The 25,386-nt window shown below is 39.6% G+C and overlaps 1 protein-coding gene across 2 annotated transcripts in view; it reads right to left on the minus strand.

Moving 5' to 3' along the window:
* Positions 1–25,386, minus strand: part of brip1 (BRCA1 interacting DNA helicase 1) — a 68,064-nt gene that overhangs the window by 15,994 nt on the left and 26,684 nt on the right. For both annotated transcript variants that reach the window (XM_088079378.1, XM_042487366.2), the window contains exons 15-16: positions 4,365–4,524; positions 3,916–4,037 (exon numbers count right to left, since the gene is read on the minus strand). In XM_088079378.1, the coding sequence (XP_087935504.1) occupies positions 3,916–4,037; positions 4,365–4,524 (282 nt within the window). The remainder of the gene's footprint in view (positions 1–3,915; positions 4,038–4,364; positions 4,525–25,386) is intronic.

Consider the following 25,386-nt stretch of genomic DNA (forward strand, 5'->3'; position numbering starts at 1 on the left):
TAGATCCACCCCAGCAAATCTCTTCTCCACCCACAAATCTATTCTCTGCACTTTTGGGGACAGAGCCTTCTCCAGGGGTGCTCCCAGGCTCTGGAACTCCCTCCCCCAAGAGATCTGTGACTCTGAGTCCCTCGCCGTCTTTCAGTCCCACCTCAAAACCCATCTCTTCTCCTCTGGCTATTCCTAGCCCCAACTCCCTCTTATTTTTGTTTTTGTATTTTTGTTTGAAAAGCGACCTTGAGTTCAAGAAAGGCGCTATATAAATCCAATGTTATTATTATCATTAATAGTAGGGGTCATCCCTCTTCACAAAGACTCCAGTCTGGGACAGCAGTTCCACACATATCACCACCAAAGCACAGAATTACAAATAATTTAATGACTATGATTATTAGTACAAATTAAAAAGTAAGCCTTTCCGTTTAAGTGCTCTGTCATGCTTGCACTCTTTCACTTGCCCACTTTCGTGGTTTATCTGTTAATTATATCATCCTGTAAGATAGCCAATTGCATATGGTATTTATACGCCATAAGATTTGAATAAAATTTTTATCCTTGCCCAGGTTTGGAGGGGGGCTGGTGAGCAACACTGGATAATGCACCTTGACCCATCAGATGTGGTATGACAGTCAGGGCTGAGGAGTAATGGAATACATGGTACCAAGTTACACATTTAAAAATTTATAAATGAGTGAGTGTATTCAGTTATATTTAAAATTAGTGGTATTCTGAATACAGTTACTGTCCTTAAAAACAGATTCCTTTAAGGATCTACCTTACCTTACCACTAACACAGTGTCATACCTGAATACGACGCAAGTAAGCCTAGGTTTGATTGTACTGTCTCTACTGGAATTTTACAAATGGCCGCATGCAAAATATTACTGCCATTCTGAGCCAAACTTTTGTCAGACACCCTTTCTATTCATTTCTGTTGCTCGCTTTAAAAGCTTTGCAATTGACGAGGAACTGCTGATTTATGAAGTTGAAATAAAGAATTATGTAAACAACATCTCCTTATTTAATTAGAAAAAAAACATAAGTAAGGTGGCAGCTGGCTGGAGGGAGATTGCTATGGATCTTAAAAGTTTATGTAAAATGACCACCACTAATAACATCCTACTTGCTGTTTGCTGTATTGCATGTCATTTTCAGTAAATATCACAATATAAAATGGGTGTTTCTGGCATGATAACAGACCCAGACAAATGACCTCAGCAAAATAATTTTGGAGTATTCAAAGAAGTAATACAACGTATTTGGAGTATGTTACTTAGTTTGTAGTAATTTTCTGATGGAACATGTCACAAATTACATTTTAGGGCATATATTCTATAATCTGTGATGGAATAAATTTTAAAAGTAACCCTCCCAAAACTGATGACAGGTAAAGCAAAAAAAAAAAAAAAAACTGTTTGATCTGCAAATTGAGAAAATAGAATTTCATTCTCTTGTGTTGTGTTTTAAAATAAGTTTGGTATAAGTTTGGTAAAAATAACTTCTTGTCTTATTCGCTGAAACTGTCAGTACATCCATACAGCACTATATGACACAGATAATCTGAGAAAAGAAAGTCATGTAGTTCCTCCTCCTCGTAGTGCTCTTAATGGTGTTTACTAGAATCTACTGCAGCTGAAGATAAACAAACAATCAGAGCCCTGCATCTGTGAAACATTAATTCATTATGATTCATTTATAAACCCCTTTGTGTGTGTTTAAGCAACTTTTCTGCCCATATTTAAAATTGTCTGCACAGTCAAAACATATCCCACATATCTGAGATCTCTGAAAAGTTAAGAATAAAGTCATAATATTTTGAAAAGAAAAAACAACTCCTCTCCTACTCTCCTATAGGCTGCTGTTCATGACTGTATTGCTCTGCGCTACAGTTTCCCCTTCAGACAGTCTGACAGACACACAGACCCATTTGGGACTCTGGGTGAGAAATAAAGGGAAGAGGCTTTAAGCGATGCCCTCATTAAAAAGGTTGCTTCCAGCACCCCCCGACGTCCCCTGGGAGGCAGTGCCACCCCCGTTAAGAAACGCTACCATACATGTTTTCAGGAACATATTTTAGTGTACTGTTTAGCTGTAAAGTGAGACCACATTAAAAACAATAGAGTCAAAATGCACCACCACCAAAAGCACCACCCACCTGCTAAAACAAACTTTCTCATTTTACAGCTAAATAGTACATTAATGTATGCTTCTAAAAACATCTGAAGTGAGAATTAGGCAATGCAGTAACAGTTTCTTGAGTCATATGTGGTCAGCACTGCCTAGTTTGACAGTGTGACCTCAGTTCAGGAGCTGCAAAAGACAGCTGAATCAGAGACACTCTTGCAGATTTTTGCAAATGCCATCAGAAGCAATATGAGGAGGAGGAAGATCATGAAGATTTTGAGTTTTTTTTCAAATTATCTGTCTCACGTAAAACTGGATGAAGTGTACGTTTCAGCAAAAATGACCAAAAGTCGTTTGTATTGAATTTTTCAAGTATAGTCTTAAAAGGGAAAACAAGGTCAAAGTGTCGGCAGTTACAGCGTTGCCTAGCTGATCCTACAGCAGCCACAATCATGACAAGATGTGGCAGGAGATAAGGGGCTCTCAGAGGAACTCTTTGCAAATGTAGCAAAGAAACAAAGTCTGTTGTGGAGTACAGAATATGTCATTAGAAATTCACAGTCTCTTAATGCTTGGTCAGCTCCACCCTGGCCCCTAACAAGCTTTGGCTTCTACAATCCACCTCCTAAGGTTCTGCTCCAGTCACTTAAGCCCTGTTTTAACCTGGATCAGGCACATTTTCATGCAGCACAATTACATCAAAACCTGTTTTCTGAATTTTATCCTTTTCTTTTTCTCTATCTCTCTTTCTCTCTCTTTTTTTTTTTTTTTACAAAATACCAGTTTCATTTTCATTTCATCAGGCACAAAACATTAGCAGTTAAAGGTGGTTTCATTTAAAAAAGAAAAAAAAAGAACTGGAGTCTCTTCCAGTTAAACCATACATGGTAAGAACTCTAATATGACCTTCTTCGCAACATGCTTTTGACCATCTACTTTTACCTAAACCCAGGTGCTAACACAGGATAGAAACCCCCACAAAAATAAATCTGATAAAAAACTGACGCAATGCCCTAAGAGCTGACAATGGTGGAACTGACAGCTTTGGCTAAGATGAACGGCTCAGCGAAGTTTCAGTCACCAACACGTCTCGCCACACTGACAAAACAGGTTAGTAAAAGCGCCGTCATGCTGTGACAGGGGGATGAAGAGGAGGAAAGGGAAGGAGAGGTGGGAGGTGGGGAGAGAGTCAAACTTAAAGGTCAACTTTATTTGCTGTAGACGGGGTACACACAGCAACATCGCTTTGGGATTTTTTTTTACGGATCACTAAGGGGAGATGCTCTTATTTGGTGTGTGAATGGTTGTGTCTGTGAGATATATTTTTGTGTTCATGGTTTTCAAAGTGTTGGCTCTGGGCCAAATAAATTAAGAAGTGACCATCTTAAAGACATAGCTTGGACAATAATGTGATCATTAGTGTTTCCTTCATAATTGTACAGGCCTGGCTGGCTTCCAGGTCAACGAGAACCCCCTCCAGGTCAAAAAATTGTTTGTATTTGTATTGTTAATGCAAAAGACAATGCAAAAAATGATCCATGCCAGTGCTTCCCCTATATTCATTCTGCAGCTACACAACTCTCTCACCTTATGTGAAAATGAAAAAAAACAACACAGCTTGTCAACTACAAGATAATTCCTGCAAAATATATATGATAGGCTCTGGAATAATTATTTAGCATTCATTGCAGTTTCCTTGTGGCCCAGTAGCAAATGTTGTGTGGCCCCGGGGGTTGTACAACTAAGAGAACCTGAGCAGGAATATCTGTTGTCTGTTGTGATGCTTCTTACCTGGAGGTCTTTGATGTTTGGGAAGGGAATTCCAATAGTGACCACAGCCCTGGCATTGTCATCAGTGAAGTCTAGTCCTTCACTCACTTTACCCCGACACACAGCGATCAGCAATGCCCCATCTATAACAGTCAAATACAGGACATATCAACACTGTAAATACCAATTCCTATAATGTAGAACTCTACACAATTACTGAGTATTGTATTGTAAATAAAGATGATGTAGCACTGGTGCAGCTGCACAAAGGACTACTTAAGGGCAAATGCAATAGCAACACATGGTATTCTTCTTATAAATTAATTAATTGCTCAATTCACTGCGGAAACACTTGACTAGATCAAATTTATCTTTTTCCACTCTTATTTACAGACCTCAAGCTGATTCAAAGTTATATAGCAAAACCATCAGCTGGTTCCAAAGGTCACCGTGATGTTTACCAGACTCACCTCTTTCCTCACAGTATTTAATGGCATCGTAATACATCTGAAGCAGTTCGTCAAAATCCCCCTTGCCACCGCCGCGGGGCTCTGTGATCACAGTTTTCTGTTGTTCCAGCTTCTCCCAGAGACCAGTGTTGATCCAGCGGTCACGCAGCTTGTCCAGCATCTGATCAAATCACAGGAGATATCATGTCGTAAATATGGATGCTCGAGTAGAACTTTTTGCTCAGTGTAGCTTAGTCATATGATCGTGACAGATATAAACTTTTGGAATTGTTTCAACCCCCAGAAAAGAAAAGAAAAATGAAAAAAACTTAGATTTGAGCAATTCACACAAGTAACCCTATTTGACATGAAAAAAAGCAACATTCACAAAACAGCAATATATTTGCATCATGGATTGCCATTGAACTTTGCACACACATTCATGATTCCTTGGGGGATGATTTTCACCTGTCTTTTGTGCTCCCCTCACTTTTTAAATGTTTACAAATACCAAGTGAATCATCTTTACATAACTTTGACAATGTCTTAAAGGTCCAGTGTGTAGAATTTAGGGGGATTTATTGCAGTAAATTTAATACAATATATCAAGTCTGTTTTTTTACTGTATAATCACCTAAAAATAGGAATTATTTTCTTTACTGTAGATTGAGCCGTTTATATCTACATAAACAGTGGGTCCTCGTCTACTGACATCGCCATGTTGCACACTCATGTTTCTACAGTAGCCCAGAGGGGACAAACCAAACACTGGCTCTAGACATTCATGTTTTTGCATTGGTCAATGAAAGCCACTCTACGACAAGGAGCAGTGAAAAACTTGATTTGTAACTGCTTTTTTCAGTTTTTAATTCACCTGGTCTGTTTGTTTGGAGGAACTTCCAAACACTTCCAACTCCAAAAAGGGAGAGGGAATTCTAATCAGAAGTTTCAGTTGGTTGCAATCTGCAGTCCTCACTGCTAAATGCCACTAAACACTGCTGTGGAAGGTCAACATTTCAGTCTGTGAGATACCTGAGTGTTGTACAGCCTTACAGAGTTGCTAGCATGGCTGTCAACTTTAAACTATGTGTATAAGAGAGGAATAGTGTGAATAGCACATTAACTGAGCAGCAGCAGCAGTTTCAGAGCTGCATCTGTGTCTACACAGAGTGTGTTTGGACATAGTATTGGGTGGAGCTCTCCCCTGTTTTGTCAGTGCACAGAAACCAAAACACTATCACTATAGGTATGCTTCTAAAACTGAAGAAAATAGACTTTGAGGCATAATAATATGTTGTAACGCAGCCTATTTATACAGCTGGATTAAAAGAGGAGCATATCTATTCTGTTAGATGCTTGTCACATAATCAGTATGTTTACATGCATAGTGAAGTAAAGCTACAGTTATAGCTCAAATAAGCCATTTCCTTGGACTACTGCCCATGTCCCAGTATACAAGCACCGGGGAGAATCCAGTTATTGATGAAGCATGTTCAACTCCACCACAGCAGGTGGTGATATGCTACCCTTTCAACTAGCTGCTATTGGACCTTCTTCCTGTTGACCTATTATGTCGGGTTTCCATGTCGAATGGTGAAAACATGAATAACTTTTCGGCAATATAAATTTTGTATGTACTCTAAGCCTTGTTTTCTTTCCTTTCCTTCTTCTTCTTTGGTTTTTCCCAGCTTTCTTCTACAAATTTATACTGTTCCACTTCCAGGTCAAAGCCTGGCACAGGCACTAGGGAGCACACGCAGAACACCTAGGCCAGTTCAGGTCCAGTTGAGGTGTATGCATAGGGCTGGGCAATAAAACGATAACGATAACGATATCAATCGCGGAAAAATAACTTTTCCTCGATTGAAATATGAGACGTAATCGATAGAATGTCGATAGAACGTATTCCAGCCATGTTTCGACAGACAACACAAACAGCCAATGATAAGAATAACACCACGACAAACCAAATACAGTGAACGACTTTGACTTTAGAAGCTGAGTGTTTGACAACCGAGTCGTATGTGCTTCCACAAAGTTTCACTATCGCGGATCAAACAGCTGATGGTCCGACAGCAGCACAGTGAGAGAGACAAACAGAGCAGAGAAATTGTCAGTGAATTATGAGGGCAAAAAACAAACCACAAAAAAAAGAAAAATAATCGTTCATTTATCATAATGGAAGGAAAATGTTGAATTAATCATGATATTAATTTTAGGTATGATGTTCGGACCTTTGCTGGGAGGAAATTTTAGTAACTGGACCTCTTTGGATTTTAGTTTGAATAGGTCCGCCTGTTCTACAGTAGATTTGCCATGTTCAATGTCTGAAATATTTAAACCAAAATTAACCCTACAATTTCTTTATATCTTACTAAGGAGTAAAAGGGAACCTTTAAGCTTGACAGAAATAGTGATTTGATGTATATCTTGATATATATCAATATTGACTGATATGAAAAAATTTATCGTGATAAGACTTTTTTTCATATTGCCCAGTCCTACATATACATGAAAGAAGAAATCAAACCCCAACCTCATTATCTAGGAGTGTTGGTCCAACAATAAGAAATTCAACTTAGCTCAATTTCAGTCAGACTAACATGTTTACATGTATTTTAAAAGCCCGGTTTTAGTCAGACTAACACAATAAATAATGCTTTTTCTAACATTATGTAAATGCACAGATTATAACACCTTCTAAGTCTGACACATTAAGCCTGAAACAGAGAACGGGAAACATTTAACTACATTTTCCTCGTGTCCTCAAACAGCTTGGATTTCTTTTCTTTACTTGTTTGGCAAAAGGCTGATGTGTTTAGACCCCCTTTGTAATAAAATCACTGTCCCTGTACTATTGTTAGTGCAAAAAGTCAGCAGCTCTCAAGGGAGGCACATTGATCTAAGAGCCCTCATCCTAGGGCTGGGCCCCACACGTCTGTGCTGGGCAGATTACGTCCTTGAATAAGCATGGCTTCACAATCAAAGAGCAGCTTCACTGGCTCGGAAATGTGTTAGAAGGGTCAAGTAGAAGTTCTTCTTCTAGTCAGCAGAAAACTTCTCAACGGGCCAGTAGTGTCAAACTGTAAAGCCTGAGCCACATGCAGTGGGGCCACCAGCTAACAGAAGGTGGGGAGTATTCACCTGCTTCCAACCCTACACTATTTACCTGCATAAACAGCCAGCCCAAATGTTCCTCAAAAACACCACACAGAACTTAAGAAAAATATACTCTGCGGGTTATGTGCAGTGCAGAGGAAAACAACAAAGGCAGACAGCGATATGGGACAGTATGAGAGCAAAGATCATTTCTTGCATGCCAGTGTGATTGCCTCATAGTGGTGAAATGAACCATGGGGAAGATTTTGTCAGGTTGGTGCCTCCTAAAGCAAGTCAGCCCAGGACGTTTGCATCAATAAAACATGGCACATTCACTAAATATGCAGCGTTACAACGACAAGGACCCCCCCTTACGTGCCTCTTCAACTCAGCAAACTGTTTGTCCTCCAATTGCTTTCCAGTGCAATCTTGGGCACAAGATAAATAATTCAGGTTATGTACTTTAGGCAGATCTACTCCTAAACAAAACAGCCATTATCTGCCAGGCTGCACTTGGAAAGAAGCTGATTCCACAAGGCGAACAGCAGGAAAAATGTTCTCACTGATTACAAATATGCAGCAAGGTTGGTAAAGACAGAATAAAGGATCATGCCAACATAATCATATCTGCACAACTTAAATTTCATTGCACAGCACTACAAGTATGATGATTTAATTTGGTATTTTTTTAATTGTTTGCAGGAAACAACTTGTATTTTTTACAAAAAAAATCTTGTGCAACTAAGCTTATTTCTTGTGAGGACTGGACCAGTATTATAAATGCAGTTTGATTGAGGGAAAGTCGCTTCAATGAATCCTTCACCCACAAAATTTGTATATCAGTAAATCATGCCCTTTTATCTTGAATTCATTGAGAACTTATCTACTTAAAAGCCAAACTCCAGTACTAAGTTTTTTATGCGAAAATGCATGTTTTTAAGACCGAAAAGATAATTGTGAATGTTATTCTGGTGCCAAAAGTGTGACATTTTCTATGGACATGTTTGGGGAGGGCAGCTGTCTAACAATGTGCAATGTAAAGATGATATCCACTTTGGATCTCTACTATCAACAATCTGGCTGGTATGCAGAAAAAACTCCTCCAGAGGAAGAAGTTGGAGGAAGGTCAGACAGGAGCGTCGGTGGCACATTCCGAGTTACCAGGCCTGTGCGGCAGCATCTTTATCACCTGATCAAAGTAGGCATGTAACAGTTTCCGGTTATCACGATAACCGCGGTGAAATTCCCTGATGGTTAGTAATAACCATGCGTGATTACCGTGCTTTAAAATTATGGTAAAAACTGACAGCGAGGTCCCAAATTAACACCTGCCGAACGCCAAGTGTGATAAAATCTCTGGAGGTTATTCGTCACACTGGCTTGTAAATGTTTGTGCCAAAATAGTCACGTATTAAACTCTGTTGAGAGTCTCCAATGCGTTTTTAGGGGCGCGTGGCTCTGCGCCGCTGCTCTTGTGCTCTTTGCCGCCGCAAAGCCCTCACCAGCACTGCAGCTCTGTTTACAGCACAAGACATCTGCTGATCACTAAACTATCATGAGCCACTGGTCTGCTGGAAGCTAACGCTGCGTGCATACTGATGAAGGTTATGAGATATTAAGATAGAGGCCCCACAGTTTCAACCAACAGGGTAAACTCTTTTAGGCTCTCACACTGACAATAAAGTAGCTTCACTTTTTCCGGTATTACCTTTCACAATAAAAGCCCTAGACAGATACACTGCATCACAGCTTGCCAGGTGGGACTCATTTATACACAGAGGCTGTGGTGATGAGCAGTTCAATATATTTAATACTTTTACATCAGATTTTTCTCTGGCCTCTTCTCTAAGTTTGCATATTATTTCAATTAAATTTACTGAAATAAATGTATGCAAGGAAAAAAAGGTGATTTATTATTTTGGCTGGTAAAAAATATGCTTTTTTTAATATGATTTTTTTTCTACCAACCAAATTGGTTGGTGATTCAAAAAGTTTATTTCATTGTGGACACTAGCTGTCAAATTGTAATGCCTCTACTGAAGTTAGCCCTTCAGTAGAGGCCCTTTGCTGCGGATCATTCCCCTTCTCACTCTCGCCTTTCCTGTCTATCTTTAGCTGTCCTATCAATAAAGGGAGAAATAACCCCCCACCCCTCAAAAAGAAATCTTAAAAAAAAATATTTCACCAATAAAATGACAGTCCTAACACAGTCCTGGCTTTCATTCAAAAGGTAAAAACCGACAACTACCAGAATGCATCTGGTGGGTGACATAACGCAATCTCGTCCATTCAACAAAATGGCGACTGGCAGGATCTGCTGTTACAGTTTAATGGTAAGCTAAAACATATTTCTGAAAACATTTGAGGCAAGAAATATGCAACTCAGTAACAGAATGTTGGTTTATATTTGTTCAGCATTGCTTAGTTTTACTGCTTGATCTCAGGTTTTGAGAACTGAGTCTGTTTTCACTGTGCAGGAAGCAGGATGCTGCCCACTTCCTGTTGACAACTTCTCGCTATTGTAGTGAAACGGGTCATTAAAATATGTTTCTGAAAACATTTGAGGTGAGAAATAGGCAGTGCAGTAACCTAATCATGATTTATCTATGATGTATCCAGGACATCTGAGCACTTGTTAGATAGAAAGAAGTTTACAGCAGTTCATCTACACATACTACCCACATTGTTTTGATACAAAGCTGGTCGAAAATCAGTCAAGTATACATTTTATTAGTTTTGGTAAAACCATAATATGATCAAAAATCCTAGGCTACATCTGTTTAGGACAGTGGTCCTTAAACAACCACTGTCCTTAAAGGACCCCTTTTCTATCATTGAGTAAACTGACGACCCCTGACTAAATGACATATTTTATGGAAAACAAAATAATAAAACAAAAACAGTACAGAACAACTGATTAACTGTACAGGTGACCCAAATAGTCAACACAGTAGTTTGTGTAAAATTAGTGATTTGGATGATAACAAGCTTCTTTCTAGTGAATAAATTGATTCCCTTTCCCTGACACTTCGATTAACCTAGTTTTTTTTTAATTGCTGACTTTTCTATTGCAGGATAAGGCTGTTAATTAAGTACAGTGACGGCTCTGTGAATATAGCTTGTGTTCACCTTGCCCTTATCATGAGGGACGTTTTTTTTGTATCTTGATTAATAATCTAAACTTTAAAAGTACCTTCATTTAGTTTCCTCTTGGAAGTGAATGAAATGTTGAGCTATAGGCATACTGTATTTTTTCTTGCATCTCACAGAATCAGGCCTTGCAACAAATTGTCATCTAATATTTAGTCACATATTGTGAAAAATCCAATTCTCATATCAAATCAATAAACTAGTTTGAACTGTAGGCATTTGCATTCAAACTGTGTTTGAGCCATTTCTTTCTTACTCAGCACTGATGCAGGCCATGCACATCACAAGACTGACTGCACTGTAAAACGCTGTGCTTCACACCTACATCAGAGCAGTTTGATTTATCAGCCAAAACAGATCCTCAGCACCTTTAGCAAAGGCTTTCAGCCATGTGAGTGTTAAGACACTGAACACAGAAACTACAGACATGCACACCATGAATAATTGAGGGACAACATCTGACACACACAGTCCTGGTGTTCAGTTTCCATACAGGGCTGTAGAATGTCAATCTACAGGCTCCACTGCAAACCTCTTTATATAACCTAAAGACAAAAAAAAACTGAAAATGTCAGCTAACAGTTATTTAGTGCCTGCAAACTGAACATTTTATGAACTATCATAAAAGCAAGAATGGCATTTCATGTACATGCCACCACTATTAATTACATTCCTCTGTATTTCAGAAACATGTATGTTTTTAGAAAAAAAAGAAAAAAAAACAATATGCAAGACAAAGTATTATCAGAAAGAATCAGTTATGTATAGACAGGGTTTGAGGTTATTTTATTTTGTAGGACATGTTTTCCCAAAGCAGAATTAACCTGCTGAGATTATAGGACATTCCACTAAAGCTCTCTTGGTCTAATTCCAGTGCATCTCTGAAAAATAAGCTATTGTTCTACTTTTCTTAAAAAGACAGTGAAGTTGTCAATTAAAAGTGAATTTATTTGTCGCCCCCCACTTTTAGTCTTAAACAAAAGACCTTAAAAGGACCATCGTCACAATGCCCAGGCAGCATAAATGGAATTGAGCAGTATTTAGCACAGAAGAGGGCACAACAAAGTGTAAATAATTTATTGCCTTTTCCAGGCATAGCAGGTGCTATGCTCAGTAGTTGCCAGTGACACAGTAAAGTGGGCCAGATCTTTCTGCCAAGTGGGACAGAGTGGTAAAACAACTACATAGAGGCAGTGAACTGTAGTCTTTCTCGCACTTTTACACTTCCTCTCACTATCTCCCCATCTTTCACCTCCTCTGCATCCAGCCTCTCTCTGTTTCCTTCCCTGTGTCCCTGGTGTCAGTGAGCTGTGCGGTGACACGTCGCAGCTACTCTAGTGCCTGCTGAATTATGGAGGGGGTTTGGAGGTGACGGCATTAATGAAACATGCAGCCAGGAGCCACATTTCGCAGTGGCGAGGGGAGACGTGTTGTTGCGGTGTAAATTATTCAGCCCCAAAATATCACAGTAACCATCACGCCAAGACTGGTGGCAAGAAGCCACCTGCCACCTCTGGCCTGCCACTCTTCCCTTGTTGTCTGCTCTACATATCCCAGCCACACTGCTGGTGACAAGAGAATGCTGCAGAAACACTGTCTGCTGCCTGCACAAGACAACAGTGTCTGAGAAGGCTTACTTTACACTGAAAAAGAATATATATATATATATATATATATATATGAGTTAAATAAATAAAAAATACATTTTTGATTGAATGCAAATTGTCATTTGTCTCTGTTTTGTGTCATATCTAACTGAGTATCTTTGATTTGCTTTTTAGTCACACCAGCAGTTAAAGTCCAAAACCCAAAGACCTGAGAAGTTAGAATGAACATATCTTACTATTATTGAATCAAATGATTAAATGATTAATAACCAACAGATGAATTGTTGCTGCCCTACATGTTAGAGACTGTCGATATATCAGTCAGTCGATTTTATCAGCTGATATTTGCCCATCAGAGATATATCGGTATAAGCTTACATGTTGTCTGATATGCATGATATGAAAAGTTTATTTTTGTACAATGCATTGAATTTTTTAATCCCCAATATCAGCATAGGCCAGGGCCCAAAATTCCAGTATCAATAAGACTCTACTACATTTGGTCTTACATCAACTCAAGTTTCCACTGTATGTTTAATTATATTTCAACTGCAGTGACAGGCAAAACTTGCAACTGTCATTTCAGGAGCTACCAGAACATGAAGATGACTGAGCCTGCATTTGAAACTCAAAGCCTCCAAACAAAGTTCCAGCTTAGTTACACAGCAGCAATCCTGAAGTTTTCATAGTAGAAACTTACATTATAGACCACCTAAAGATCAGGAGAGATGCGCTGCACTGCGCAAATTGACCAATGAATGGAATATGCTCCAAAACACAGACAGAAACTGTCTCAGTTTGAGATACCAGTTCTTCTGGAGCTGTATGATTTGTGCTTCAGATACCTCTGAGCTGAAGAAAACAGTGTGTGCCAGTGAGTGTTCACTCTGGAGTCTGCTTTGACTTTGATTTGACACACGCTTGGCAGAGCCCAGGCGCCAGTGCTGGATGCGTCTTCACACAGACAGCAAGGCGACATCACCTAATGGCCCTTATCTCAATCTCCTTTAAAAGCATCTTGTATTCCCTGTTCATCTTTTTCACCTCTGCAAAACCCTGCTTCTTCTAATAAACCTTCAGTCCCCTTCTCCAGTGGAGCATTGGTGCCTTCCTTTGGCGACGGGGACCAGACAGCAGGGCCCACTGTGGTTTTAATGGGCATTAACTGGGGGGCTGTTGAGGCTAAAGTGCAACAAAACCACAGCACTGGTGCAGGCTCTCTGGTAAGTGTGAGTGACTATGATTACAGGCATTTTCTGTGTCTGTATTTTAGAAAATAATGTTAATACTCATGAGTTTTCTTTGCCACATTTGACTGCAGTACACCAATGCCTTTAGCTGAAGTGTGACGCGGGCGTTTGTCAGCAGAAATAGACAGTGAATATGGTGTTTTGATGATTATATTGACTCTATACCACTTTTTACTGCAATTTAAAAGTCTCTCTCTGTCACAGAAATGAGGAAATACAAAGACGGCTGTTTTACTCCAACTTCCCTGCTTCCCTTTCAAAACAAAAGCCTTCTGACAGCATCTCTGTGGACAGAATCCCATCAGTTGCTGATACAAGGCATTTTATTTTGAAACATTTACAGGACCATGTTGTTGGCTGTGCGGGAGCTTGCAAGACTTGCATGAAATTAGTGGAATTTGTACTTGTAAATGTAGAAATACAGTACTAATATCTGCGGGCCGTGACGCAGCAGCGACGTTGCAACAACGCTGCATGTGTGAACACCAAAAGCATGAAACACGCTGCTGCTCGGCGAGGCTGAAGTCAAACTGAACATACGTCGTTTTTTGTCAACTCAAAGTAAAAAATGTAACGGTATGTTGTGAAAGCTGTCAACATTTAGTTTTTGAATTGTTTCATGTTTGATTTTGTCGTTATTTATTATTTAATATTATATTATTATATTTTGACAGCTCAGGGATGTTTAAGCAACCCCTGTTAATGCACTGCACTTTTTGCTCTGTTGTCAATGATAATCTGTTTTTGAACAAAGTGATGGGAGAAAAAATACTTATTTTATTATTATTTCTATTTCTTTCTTTTTTTTTTTTAAATATGATTTATCGATTAATCTGAAAAATGATCGATTATCAAAATTATCATTATTTGCAGCCCTAGACATTATTAAAATAAAAGGCCAGTCCTTAGATTGAGATCCTTAGATTGATTTGAAGATTGAAGATTGATTACTACTTTTACTACTTGTGTCACTGCATCTGCTATAATAAAACAGAACTTAAACAGTGCAAGTGCATCATGCAGGGTGTCCTTCTGACTGTGTGTATCAAGTAGCAAATGAAGCCAGCGCTGAAGGGCCAAAAGCTGCAGTTCCTTCCAACAGCAAGTCAATCCCCAAAGACCTCCATGTTAAAATGCCCAACTTTACAGCAGAAACATGTTTACAGCGTGGTCCAGTTTTCATGACAACTGTACAGGGGTTGATTTGATATATAATCCACCTGTTTACATTTTATTAAGGCTTAAAGACATGCATAATTAAGGGTGTGGCCATTTTCAGTGGTAGGCTGTCTCAAGCCTATTACGCACAAAAATGTTTGCTAACACCTGCTAACATTTTGCTTTTTAATGAAATGGGAAAGGGAACAATCGGCTTTCATTATGGGACTCTGCAGTGGTCACAGGTATGTATCGCCTCCAGCTCCGATCGGCATTGATGGAAACACAACACTTGGGTGAACACACTAATTGTAGCCCCTTAACCAACAAGATGTAAAGACAGCCCACCACTAAATACCATCTGTCTCCACCTAGGCAGCACTCAAATGTCAATCCAAATCAGTCTACTCTGAGTTTGAAAGAGACTGGATAAGTAAGAGATATACGTATAAAGAGAAGTAACCACCATAAAGTTTCCAAAAGCCTCCATGCTGCTTTCTACTTTTTACTTGTTTGCTGGCCCATCCATGATGTTGAATGTGACACACCAAAAAAAAAAGAAAAAACACAGAAAGGCATACTCATCAGCTGCACAGTCATGTACACAGCTTTGCTCTACTGGCAATGGAAAAGCAGTCTGTAGCCTATTTTAGCCAGTTTACACATTTAAAAACCTGCATGCACACACTAATTTTGGTGGAAAAGGGGTATGAGAGGTATCGCCACAGCTCCACACCCTTGTCCAAGTATGGTCACTTCTTGATCCAAACAAGATGGCAACAGCTGAAATTCCAAACTTGAGGTTCAAACATGACTCCAAAAACCAACAGTGACGCCATGGTGGCTATGTCCATTATTTTTATAGGGCATGTGGTGTGTATGTGAAGACAGAGAACAGAGCCTTGAGGTACACCTCCTTGACCCTGCAGGCCTGTTCACCTCACCGCTCTCTCTGTCTATCTGGGAGCCAACTGTGTATGAGGGGCTGATAGCCATCTCCTCACCCCAGTGAACAAGGATGTCTGAAGATGACCTGTTCTCTCTGTATTGCCCACACACACACAAACACACACATCACAGGGCAGACGGGACTCAGCGGCACCAATGAAGCCTCCATGGGCTCCAATTAATACCCCAGCCCTTCATATCCCCTCATCTCCTCATCTTTAAGAGCTGACTGCAGATTAAATATTAATGCATCAGCGTAGAGAGAGAGAGAGAGGGAGGGAGAGAGGGAGGGAGAGAGAGAGAGAGAGAGAGAGAGAGAGAGAGAGAGAGAGAGAGAGAGGACTCTTACATGGCTATCAATAATAAAAAAAACATCCCACAGCTCATAGTCACTGGCAGCTGGCATCATAGGCTGACAAGAAGGGAGGTAAAATGAGAAAACAACAAGGCCCATAGTCTAAGCTTTCCTTTACAGTTTGGACTGTCATCAGCTGTTTGAGAACGGAACTGGATAGCAAGCAAACAAGGACTGCAGAGATATCAAACCAATGATCATCACTGCATGCGACACGTTGAAATACGAGTCGAACATGAGCCACACAAATATGCCAAAGGCAAAAACAACATTTGCCAAGGGCAGAACACAGCTATAAGGGCCCATCATTTAATGAAAAATGATGTTTCCTCCTAACATGAAATTGACTCATCACAGCAAAACTGTGTATCTGTAATGCCTGGCTTCCATGATGAAAAAAAAAAATCACATAGAGATACTGAGACAGAACGCAGAGTGGAAAGGTCCAGACACACCAAAGCAACACCACAGAAATACTGGCGTCGAAAGCGGACCTTTGTAGGGATATTTACCGTGCGTTAGGGCTGGGTACGACTGGTACCTACCACACCAAATTGTAACACAGATTTCAGTGCCAGATGTGTGAGTAGCGAGACAGCGAGCAAGCACGAGCAAGAAAGACAGAGTGAGCGAGCTAGCATGTGTGTGACAGTGACGGTGAGGCTACAGCAGCCTGAGCAGAGAGTATGACGTTAACTGCAGCAATGCAGTGTGTCAGGAGTTTGGGCTGTTTGTCAGTGAATAAATGCTACAACTCCTCAAGACCCAAGCAAAACTCCCGTGTCTTGCTTTCTAACTGTTTATTAAAGTGAAAGGGGTATGTCCAAAGTTAGCAAGCTATGGTAGCATCGCAGGCTCCTTTAAGGTGGACTGTTAAGGTGGAGCAGCTATTCTCATTGTAGTGATAGTCTCAGCTGCTCCTAAACAGATAATAAAGAAATGTCTGTCTGTGGAGTCTCTCCTGAGTTAGTGAGAAATCACAAATCCCATATCAAATTTATTTAGCTGTTAGTAGTCATGTAACTGTTATTACAGGGAGTGCAGAATTATTAGGCAAGTTGTATTTTTGAGGATTAATTTTATTATTGAACAACAACCATGTTCTTAATGAACCCAAAAGACTCATTAATATCAAAGCTGAATATTTTTGGAAGTTGGAGTGGGACTTTTTTAGTTTTAGCTATTTTAGGAGGATATCTGTGTGTGCAGGTGATTATTACTGTGCATAATTATTAGGCAACTTAACAAAAAACAAATATATACCCATTTCAATTATTTATTTTCACCAGGGAAACCAATATAACAGCTCAACATTCACAAATATACATTTCTGACATTCAAAAACAAATCAGTGACCAATATAGCCACCTTTCTTTGCAAGGACACTCAAAAGCCTGCCATCCATGGATTCTGTCAGTGTTTTGATCTGTTCACGATCAACATTGCGTGCAGCAGCAACCACAGCCTCCCAGACACTGTTCAGAGAGGTGTACTGTTTTCCCTCCTTGTAAATCTCACATTTGATGAGGGACCACAGGTTCTCTATGGGGTTCAGATCAGGTGAACAAGGAGGCCATGTCATTAGTTTTTCTTCTTTTAGACCCTTTCTTGCCAGCCACGCTGTGGAGTACTTGGATGTGTGTGATGGAGCATTGTCCTGCATGAAAATCATGGATGCGAACTTCTTCCTGTACCACTGCTTGAAGAAGGTGTCTTCCAGAAACTGGCAGTAGGACTGGGAGTTGAGCTTGACTCCATCCTCAACCCGAAAAGGCCCCACAAGCTCATCTTTGATGATACCAGCCCATACCAGTACCCCACCTCCACCTTGCTGGCGTCTGAGTCGGACTGGAGCTCTCTGCCCTTTACCGATCCAGCCACGGGCCCATCCATCTGGCCCATCAAGACTCACTCTCATTTCATCAGTCCATAAAACCTTAGAAAAATCAGTCTTGAGATATTTCTTGGCCCAGTCTTGACGTTTCAGCTTGTGTGTCTTGTTCAGTGGTGGTCATTTTTCAGCCTTTCTTACCTTGGCCATGTCTCTGAGTATTGCACACCTTGTGCTTTTGGGCACTCCAGTGATGTTGCAGCTCTGAAATATGGCAAAACTGGTGGCAAGTGGCATCTTGGCAGCTGCACGCTTGACTTTTCTCAGTTCATGGGCAGTTATTTTGCGCCTTGGTTTTTCCACACGCTACTTGCGATCCTGTTGACTATTTTGAATGAAACGCTTGATTGTTCGATGATCACGCTTCAGAAGCTTGGCAATTTTAAGAGTGCTGCATCCCTCTGCAAGATATCTCACTATTTTTGACTTTTGAACCTGTCAAGTCCCTCTTCTGACCCATTTTGCCAAAGGAAAGGAAGTTGCCTAATAATTATGCACACCTGATATAGGGTGTTGATGTCATTAGACCACACCCCTTCTCATTACAGAGATGCACATCACCTGATATGCTTAATTGGTAGTGGGCTTTCGAGCCTATACAGCTTGGAGTAAGACAACATGCATAAAGAGGATGATGTGGTCAAAATACTCATTTGCCTAATAATTCTGCACTCACTGTATATAATGATTTGTATTTATCCATATTTATATATTGAAGTATACTTCACACTATTAAGTATATTGGAACAATCTCAAGTTTAAATGCTTTAATTGCTTTTATTTTTAAAGTATCGCTTCAGGCACCATTTAGGCATCGGTACCATCATTTTAGCGCCAGTATTGGACGAAATCCAAACAATACCCAACCCTACCGTGCACTAGCAAACAAAAATGCAAACAATGGCAAACTGTTTTTGCTAAAGAGCTCAATGGCTAAAAAACAATCTCACCAAATATAAAAAGTTTGTTTCCACCTCACTCTGTCTTGACTAAAGCCATTTCTTTACTCTCCTCACTTCCTGTTTCTCCTCTTGTGAGCTGAGCTGAACTGCTAATCAGAGTGATTTCATTCACAGATAATCTCCATTGCCTCCAACACATATTCATTATGCTGAAAAAAAAGCCTAAGAAAAAGGGCCAACTAGTGCCACTGCTGCTAGACATAACACCAAAACTAGTATGACCATCAGCTTGGTGTGTCAGGGCCCTTAGGATCGCACACAAGGACTTTCCCAGCTGTGACTTTTATGAAATTTGCAAAATTGAATTTTAAAAAGGTACATGTATTTATAGAAGCATTGGGTAATATTCAAGGCTGACATCCTTTACAGAGTATAGTTTGCTGGTTGCTGTTGAAACAAGCCCTAAAAATCTGTGTGACTGTAAACCAGGGGATGGGTGGGTGGGGGGTAAATCAAAGGTGGACATTGTGCCTCACGTTGTCCCCCTAAAACCAACTACTTCTCTGGTCCCCAGGCTAACTGCCCTCTCCAACCAGATGACTGCACCCCTGTCCTCCCCCATCTGTGACCTCCACAGCGTGCTTCACTGCTGACCGTGTGAGAAGAAGTCTGTGCAAAAAGTCTGCTTTGTGGAGATTTTTAACATGTCCTCATTAAGCATGTTTCCATTGCAGATTTGCCCAAAAATTAAGCGATATTTACGAAATGTCAATAAAACACAATTGCATGATGACTGCATTTCCACTGAGTGATGTTCTGCAACTTCTCCTCTGGCAATAACATTCTAAGACTCATGGTGATAGATGTTCAAAACATTAGCAGCTTTATTTCTACTGCAGCCACCACACTAGCCGTCATTATTTCCAATCAAAGGCCACGTAGGCATGTTATGGAGCCATAATGGAAAGGCAAGCCCCTTATATGTGAGACCGGCCACGTATGAGGGACTTCTGGGAGGTGATAGTCCACGATTTCACAGGGGAATTGTGGATTCAAAACTTCCGGAGTTATGTGATGCAATAACAGCTCTTGCAGCTCCTGCTGCATCATGAGGGAGCCAGTTCCTACTGACAAGCACTTAGTCATAGCATCATGTGACCTAAAAAAGCAAGCGCTTGTCTCAAGCCTATTATGCTGCACAAAAATTTTTGCTAATGCCCGCTAACATCTTGCTTTTTAATGAAATGGGAAAGAGAACAATCAGGTCAAATGGATCTGCAGTGGTCACAGGTATTTATCGCCTCCAGCTCCGATCAGCATTGATGGAAACACAACACTTGGGTGAACGCACTAATTGTAGCCCCTTAACCAGCAAGATGTAAAGACGGCCCACCACTAAATACCATCTGTCTCCACCTAAGCAGCGCTCAAATGTCAATCCAAATCAGTCTACTCTGAGTTTGAAAGAGAGACTGAATAAGTAAGAGATATATAAAGAGAAGTAACCACCATAAAGTTCCCAAAACCTCCATGCTGCTTTCTACTTTTTACCTGTTTGCCTTCCCATCCATGATATTGAACGTGACACACCAAAAAAAAAAAAAAAACACACACAGAGAAAGGCATACTCATCGGCTGCACAGCCAGGTACACAGCTCTGCTCTACTGGCAATGGAAAAGCAGTCTGTAGCCTATTTTAGCCAGTTTACACATTTAAAAACCTGCATGGGTATGAGAGGCATTGCCACAGCTCCACACCCTTGTCCAAGTATGGTCACTTCTTGCTCCAAACAAGATGGTAACAGCTGAAATTCCAAACTCGAGGCTTCAAACATGACTCCAAAAACCAACAGTGACGTCATATTGGTTATGTCCATTATTTTTACGGGGCATTTACATTTCCATTGCAGTATTGCAAAACATGGCTTTTCCGAATCACCTGAAATATCACCTCATGCAAGCGTAAAAACTTTTTTTGTGATGAGTAGGAGTTTTTTCAAAATTGATGTGCTTCCATTAGGCATATTTTGTATTAACAATTTCAATTTGCACAATTTGAGGGTTAATGGAAACCCGCTTCATATGATCCTTCATATGAGTCTTCCAAGGATATCTGTGCTGTGGAAAGTGATGTGCCTTATTCCTGTGCCAAAAACTCAGCATCCCAGTGGCTCCATGTGACAGTGACCAATGACATTACAACACTGTGTGTCGGACACAGGTGTCAGTAATACTAGGGCCGCACTCTTTTCAGCTTGTACACCCCAGATTTCAAGTACCAAACAGAGTCCTGCCATCTTCCAAAGTTTTCTGATGATTTTGAGATGGTGGGATGTATCAGTGAGGGTGATGAGGCTGAGGACAAGGCTGCAGTGGCTAACTCTGTCACAGGGTGTGAGCAGAACTGTCTGCAGCTCAGCATGACAAAGAGAAGATGGTTGTGAATCTGACCAGGGCAAAGGCACCAGTAACCCTTGTTTCCATCCAGGGGGTCAGTGTGGACATGTGGAGGACTACAGGTAACAGGGACTACTCACAGACAATAACCTGGACTGAGCTAAGAAGACTGAAGCCCTCTACAAGAAAGACCAGAGCTGTCTCTATGTTTTGAGGAAGCTGAAGTCCCTCAACATCTGCATGACAATGCTGAGGATGTTTCATGAGCCTGTGGGGGCCAGTGCTGTCCTGTTTGCTGTTGTGTGCTGAGGCAGCAGGCTGAGGGTAGCAGACACCCACAGACTCAACAAACTGATCTGCAGGGCCAATGACGTTGTGGAGGAGGATGCTGTATGAGATAAGAGTCATCGTGGACAATGTCTCCCACTCCACACCATAAGGTGCTCATCAAACAACGGAGCACATTCAGTGTAAAACTCATTCCCCTGAGATGCATCACAGAGTGCCACAGGAAGTTATTCCTGCCTAACTTTTCAACTCCCTCCTCAGAATGTCCCGAAAACCAGTCGTAACATTTATCGGAAGTCTTTTATTCCATATGCCATCCAGGATATGAACACAGGATAATTGTATTAGGGGGAACTACTATTTTGTAAGATGTGCTCTCTCTCTATTATTTATTTATATTTATATAAATTATTGCTACGACTGCCTCTTTGCACTGTTGTCTCTTGTATATTGTACATTTGCGTGTTTTTAATGTTGTGTTGGCTTACATGTTGTATGTATCATTGAGCGACTGCCTGTTTGCACTGTTGTCTCTTGTATATTGTACATTTGCGTGTTTTTAATGTTGTGTTGGCTTACATGTTGTATGTATCATTGAGTGAAGCCAAAGACAAATTTTCACTGAGGTGGACAATAAAGTCTGTCTGTCTGTCTGTCTTTCCATCCATCCGTCCGTCCATCCATCCATCCATCCATGCCAGATGCTCAGTCAACAGACCGGCATTTGGAATTAACTCACCTGTCAGCAATTACAATTCCATGATTTATTTATTATATTTTGAACAATGCAATAGTGACTTGCAAGTAAAATAATTCTGTGCAACCACAATTTGTGCACTAATTCAAGTGCTGCAATACTATGTGCAATTATACAACTGTACAGTATTCTTTCCATGTCCTCATTTATTCTTACTTACACTAGTCTTGAATGTGTATTTAATATATTATTTTACATTTTTTAATTAAATGTTTTACTCTTCTTTCTATGTATATGTATGTGTATTTATATATATATATATATATATATATATATATATATATATATATATATATATATATATATATATATATATATATTAGTGCTGGGCCGTTAACTTGGCGTTAACGTGCTGCGTTAACGCTGATTCTTATCGCTGCGATAAGGAAATTATCGCTAATAAACTATTCACTAAGTTGGGTCTATACAGTGAGCAAGGCACCAATTTCACTTTGTTGTTTAAGCCGGATGTATACCTGGTCGAATTACGCGGAGGCGTGAACAAGGCGGAAGCTGGTCTGCCTGAGTGACTGGAGTGATAAGCCCACAAAGCTGCTGACTGGTCTTCTTCATGACCTCTAATGTAGGCCCACAGTTCAGTTAGGGTCATGTTATCAGAGGCTGCGCCCTCTGCTGTTCATTCCAGTTAGCAGGAAAAAGCTTTTTCCACATGGAGACAGAACCTGTGTTCCTTAATGTCTGTGTTTAACAAAATAAAAAAAAGTTAAACACCAAAGTAAATCTTATGGAACATTATTTTTCTTTACCAAATATTATAGTAGAACAGCTTTCTCAAGCATTTTGTGATGCATTTTCATCATTTAGATAGATAGATATTATTTTGAATGTCTTTGGCAAAATTCAAATCTATAATTTTAATCTAGATTAATCTAGATTAACTACAGGATTGCAGTGAGATTAATCTAGATTAAAAAAATTAATCTATGCCCAGCACTAATATATATATATATATATATATATATATATATATATATATATATATATATATATATATATATATATATATATATATACACACTTTGTACAATGTAGCATAATACACATATTTTTAGATTTTTAAAACTTTTCATACTGGTTTTTTACACTGTAATGTAGCATAATGCACATATTTTTACACACTTTCCATGCTTAGCATATTATACATATTTTTTTAGTTTTAACAGTTCACATATTAATGTTAAACACTGAGGCATAATTCACATATTTTTATATTTATTATGTTACATTTATTCTTATTTTTATACTTCTTACTTTCACTTTCTTATTATTCTATACTATACTATAATGCTATACATCAGAGGGACCTCAGGGATCTATACGTAAGAAGTCACCTGACAAATCGCTTTTAGGTTAAACTGGTTATAATCCATGCACACTGCAATCACTGGCAATGGGATAAAAGTTGAAGGTGCTTCATTTTAAAGAGATCACAAGATCAAGAAGGTTGAGAACAACTGCATTAGAATATGAAGAATTAAAGTGATGTTTTAAATTACTTTTAACTCACATGTACATCACATTAAGCATTTTAATTGAGTAAAATTGCTAATTGACCAAATTACACACAACATGTACAATGTGGACAAACACACAATAATAAATGAAATCCACTTGGCCTTGAGTAAGCTAATGTGACAACTGAGCTACATTGGTCATTAATTATTCATAAACAGAAACGCATGACAAACAAAGGAGGACAAAGTGTCTATGAGTGCGCTCCCAGAGGCGCCCTCATTAACTGGAGGAGGATACTGTTCCATGAGGGTGATTGTATTTAACAAGTACTTAACAAGTACCTCTATTGATTGGTAGTGATCTATTGTGCATTATGACACCTCCAAGGGCTGCTCCTTAGCACTGGGATCTGTTGGAATCCAGTTTAGGCTTGAAAACTGTCACTTGTTTTGCAAGACATTTTAGTATAAATACTTCAAACAACAAAATCACTGAGCGTGACTTCAATTGATGGTCTCTAGCTCCTCACAGTGGTAAGATGTGGATATTAATGTTCTTACCACAAACAATCCACCAATACCTCATTATTAAGGCCTTATTCATTTTAGGAATTACGCATGCTGGTTGTGGGCAGCTGCACTGACCTACCAAGAACAAAGTAAGAGTGAATATTTTGTATCGATGATGTAATTCCCAATTCTCAGAAAATAAGACAAGGTATGTCTAGTGAACGAGTGATCTGAAAAATAAAAACACCTCTTACTGTTGTATCTATGCAGTGCAGCACAGAAGCTCTCCAACACAAAACCCTCTTTATTAGGGCTCTGACACCTAATAAATAAACTTTGTATGGCACAATTCAAGCAAAGTGATACAAGGTGCTTCCCACAGGAGGGGAAAGGAGTAGAACCAATAATATTTAGACTTAAGAGAAGCAATCCAATACAATATTCTCAAAAATTGGAGTTCAAAAAACAAATCAAAGATTTGTAATGGTCTAAGTTTTTCATATAATTATTTTTCTACACAGCTAACTGTTAAATGAAGATCTGTGGTTATCCATAAATCTTTTTTCATCATTTCTGTGAATTTATTAAGTGGGCCTAAAAGCCTGCTCAAAGACACTGGAGCCATCCTTCACTTTACCTTCTCCCACTATAATAAATTTAAGAATGTGATGCAATACACTCTCGTTAGCAGCTAACTCAGTAGCACAAAGCACAATAGTCCTCGAAGCTGAAGAGTGACCCGACGCGCAGCTCCAGACTCTCGTTAGCAGCTTAACCAGTAACACAGAAACATGTAGACACACCAAGCCAAAGAATGAAAGGGGCCGCTGAGCAGGACCAGCCGCTCCTTCAGCAGCTAATAGCAGCTAAAGTTAGCACGAAGCACACACCCAGGGTAGCCGGTTTGGGTTTAAACAACTTAAAAGTAAGTTAGTGGCATTTAACAGACTTGTTTATTTGTGTATTAATTAGACTGAAAGTGCTGAGAGAGGTAACAGAATGCTACAAGCTCTAACATTAGTAGTCACTAATGAAGTAACGTAGTCTTAGCTTCTTAAATCGACATATCGCCAGCATCTCAGAGCAGTAAATACTGCTCTTTTTTCACAATTTTGAAACCTACTTTGATATATTTGCCGATTTTTTTTTATTATTCAAATTGTGCTGGGTGGTTAGTAACATTTTTGTGTGGGTTGACAGACTCATTAGCTCAGTAGCTTAAGCTTAGTAGTTTGTATGTAAAAACACTAAATTGA

The sequence above is a fragment of the Plectropomus leopardus genome, chromosome 6, assembly GCF_026936395.1.
Source record: "Plectropomus leopardus strain MGB_pleo_1.0 chromosome 6, ASM2693639v1, whole genome shotgun sequence".
Taxonomy (NCBI): Eukaryota; Metazoa; Chordata; class Actinopteri; order Perciformes; family Serranidae; genus Plectropomus; species Plectropomus leopardus.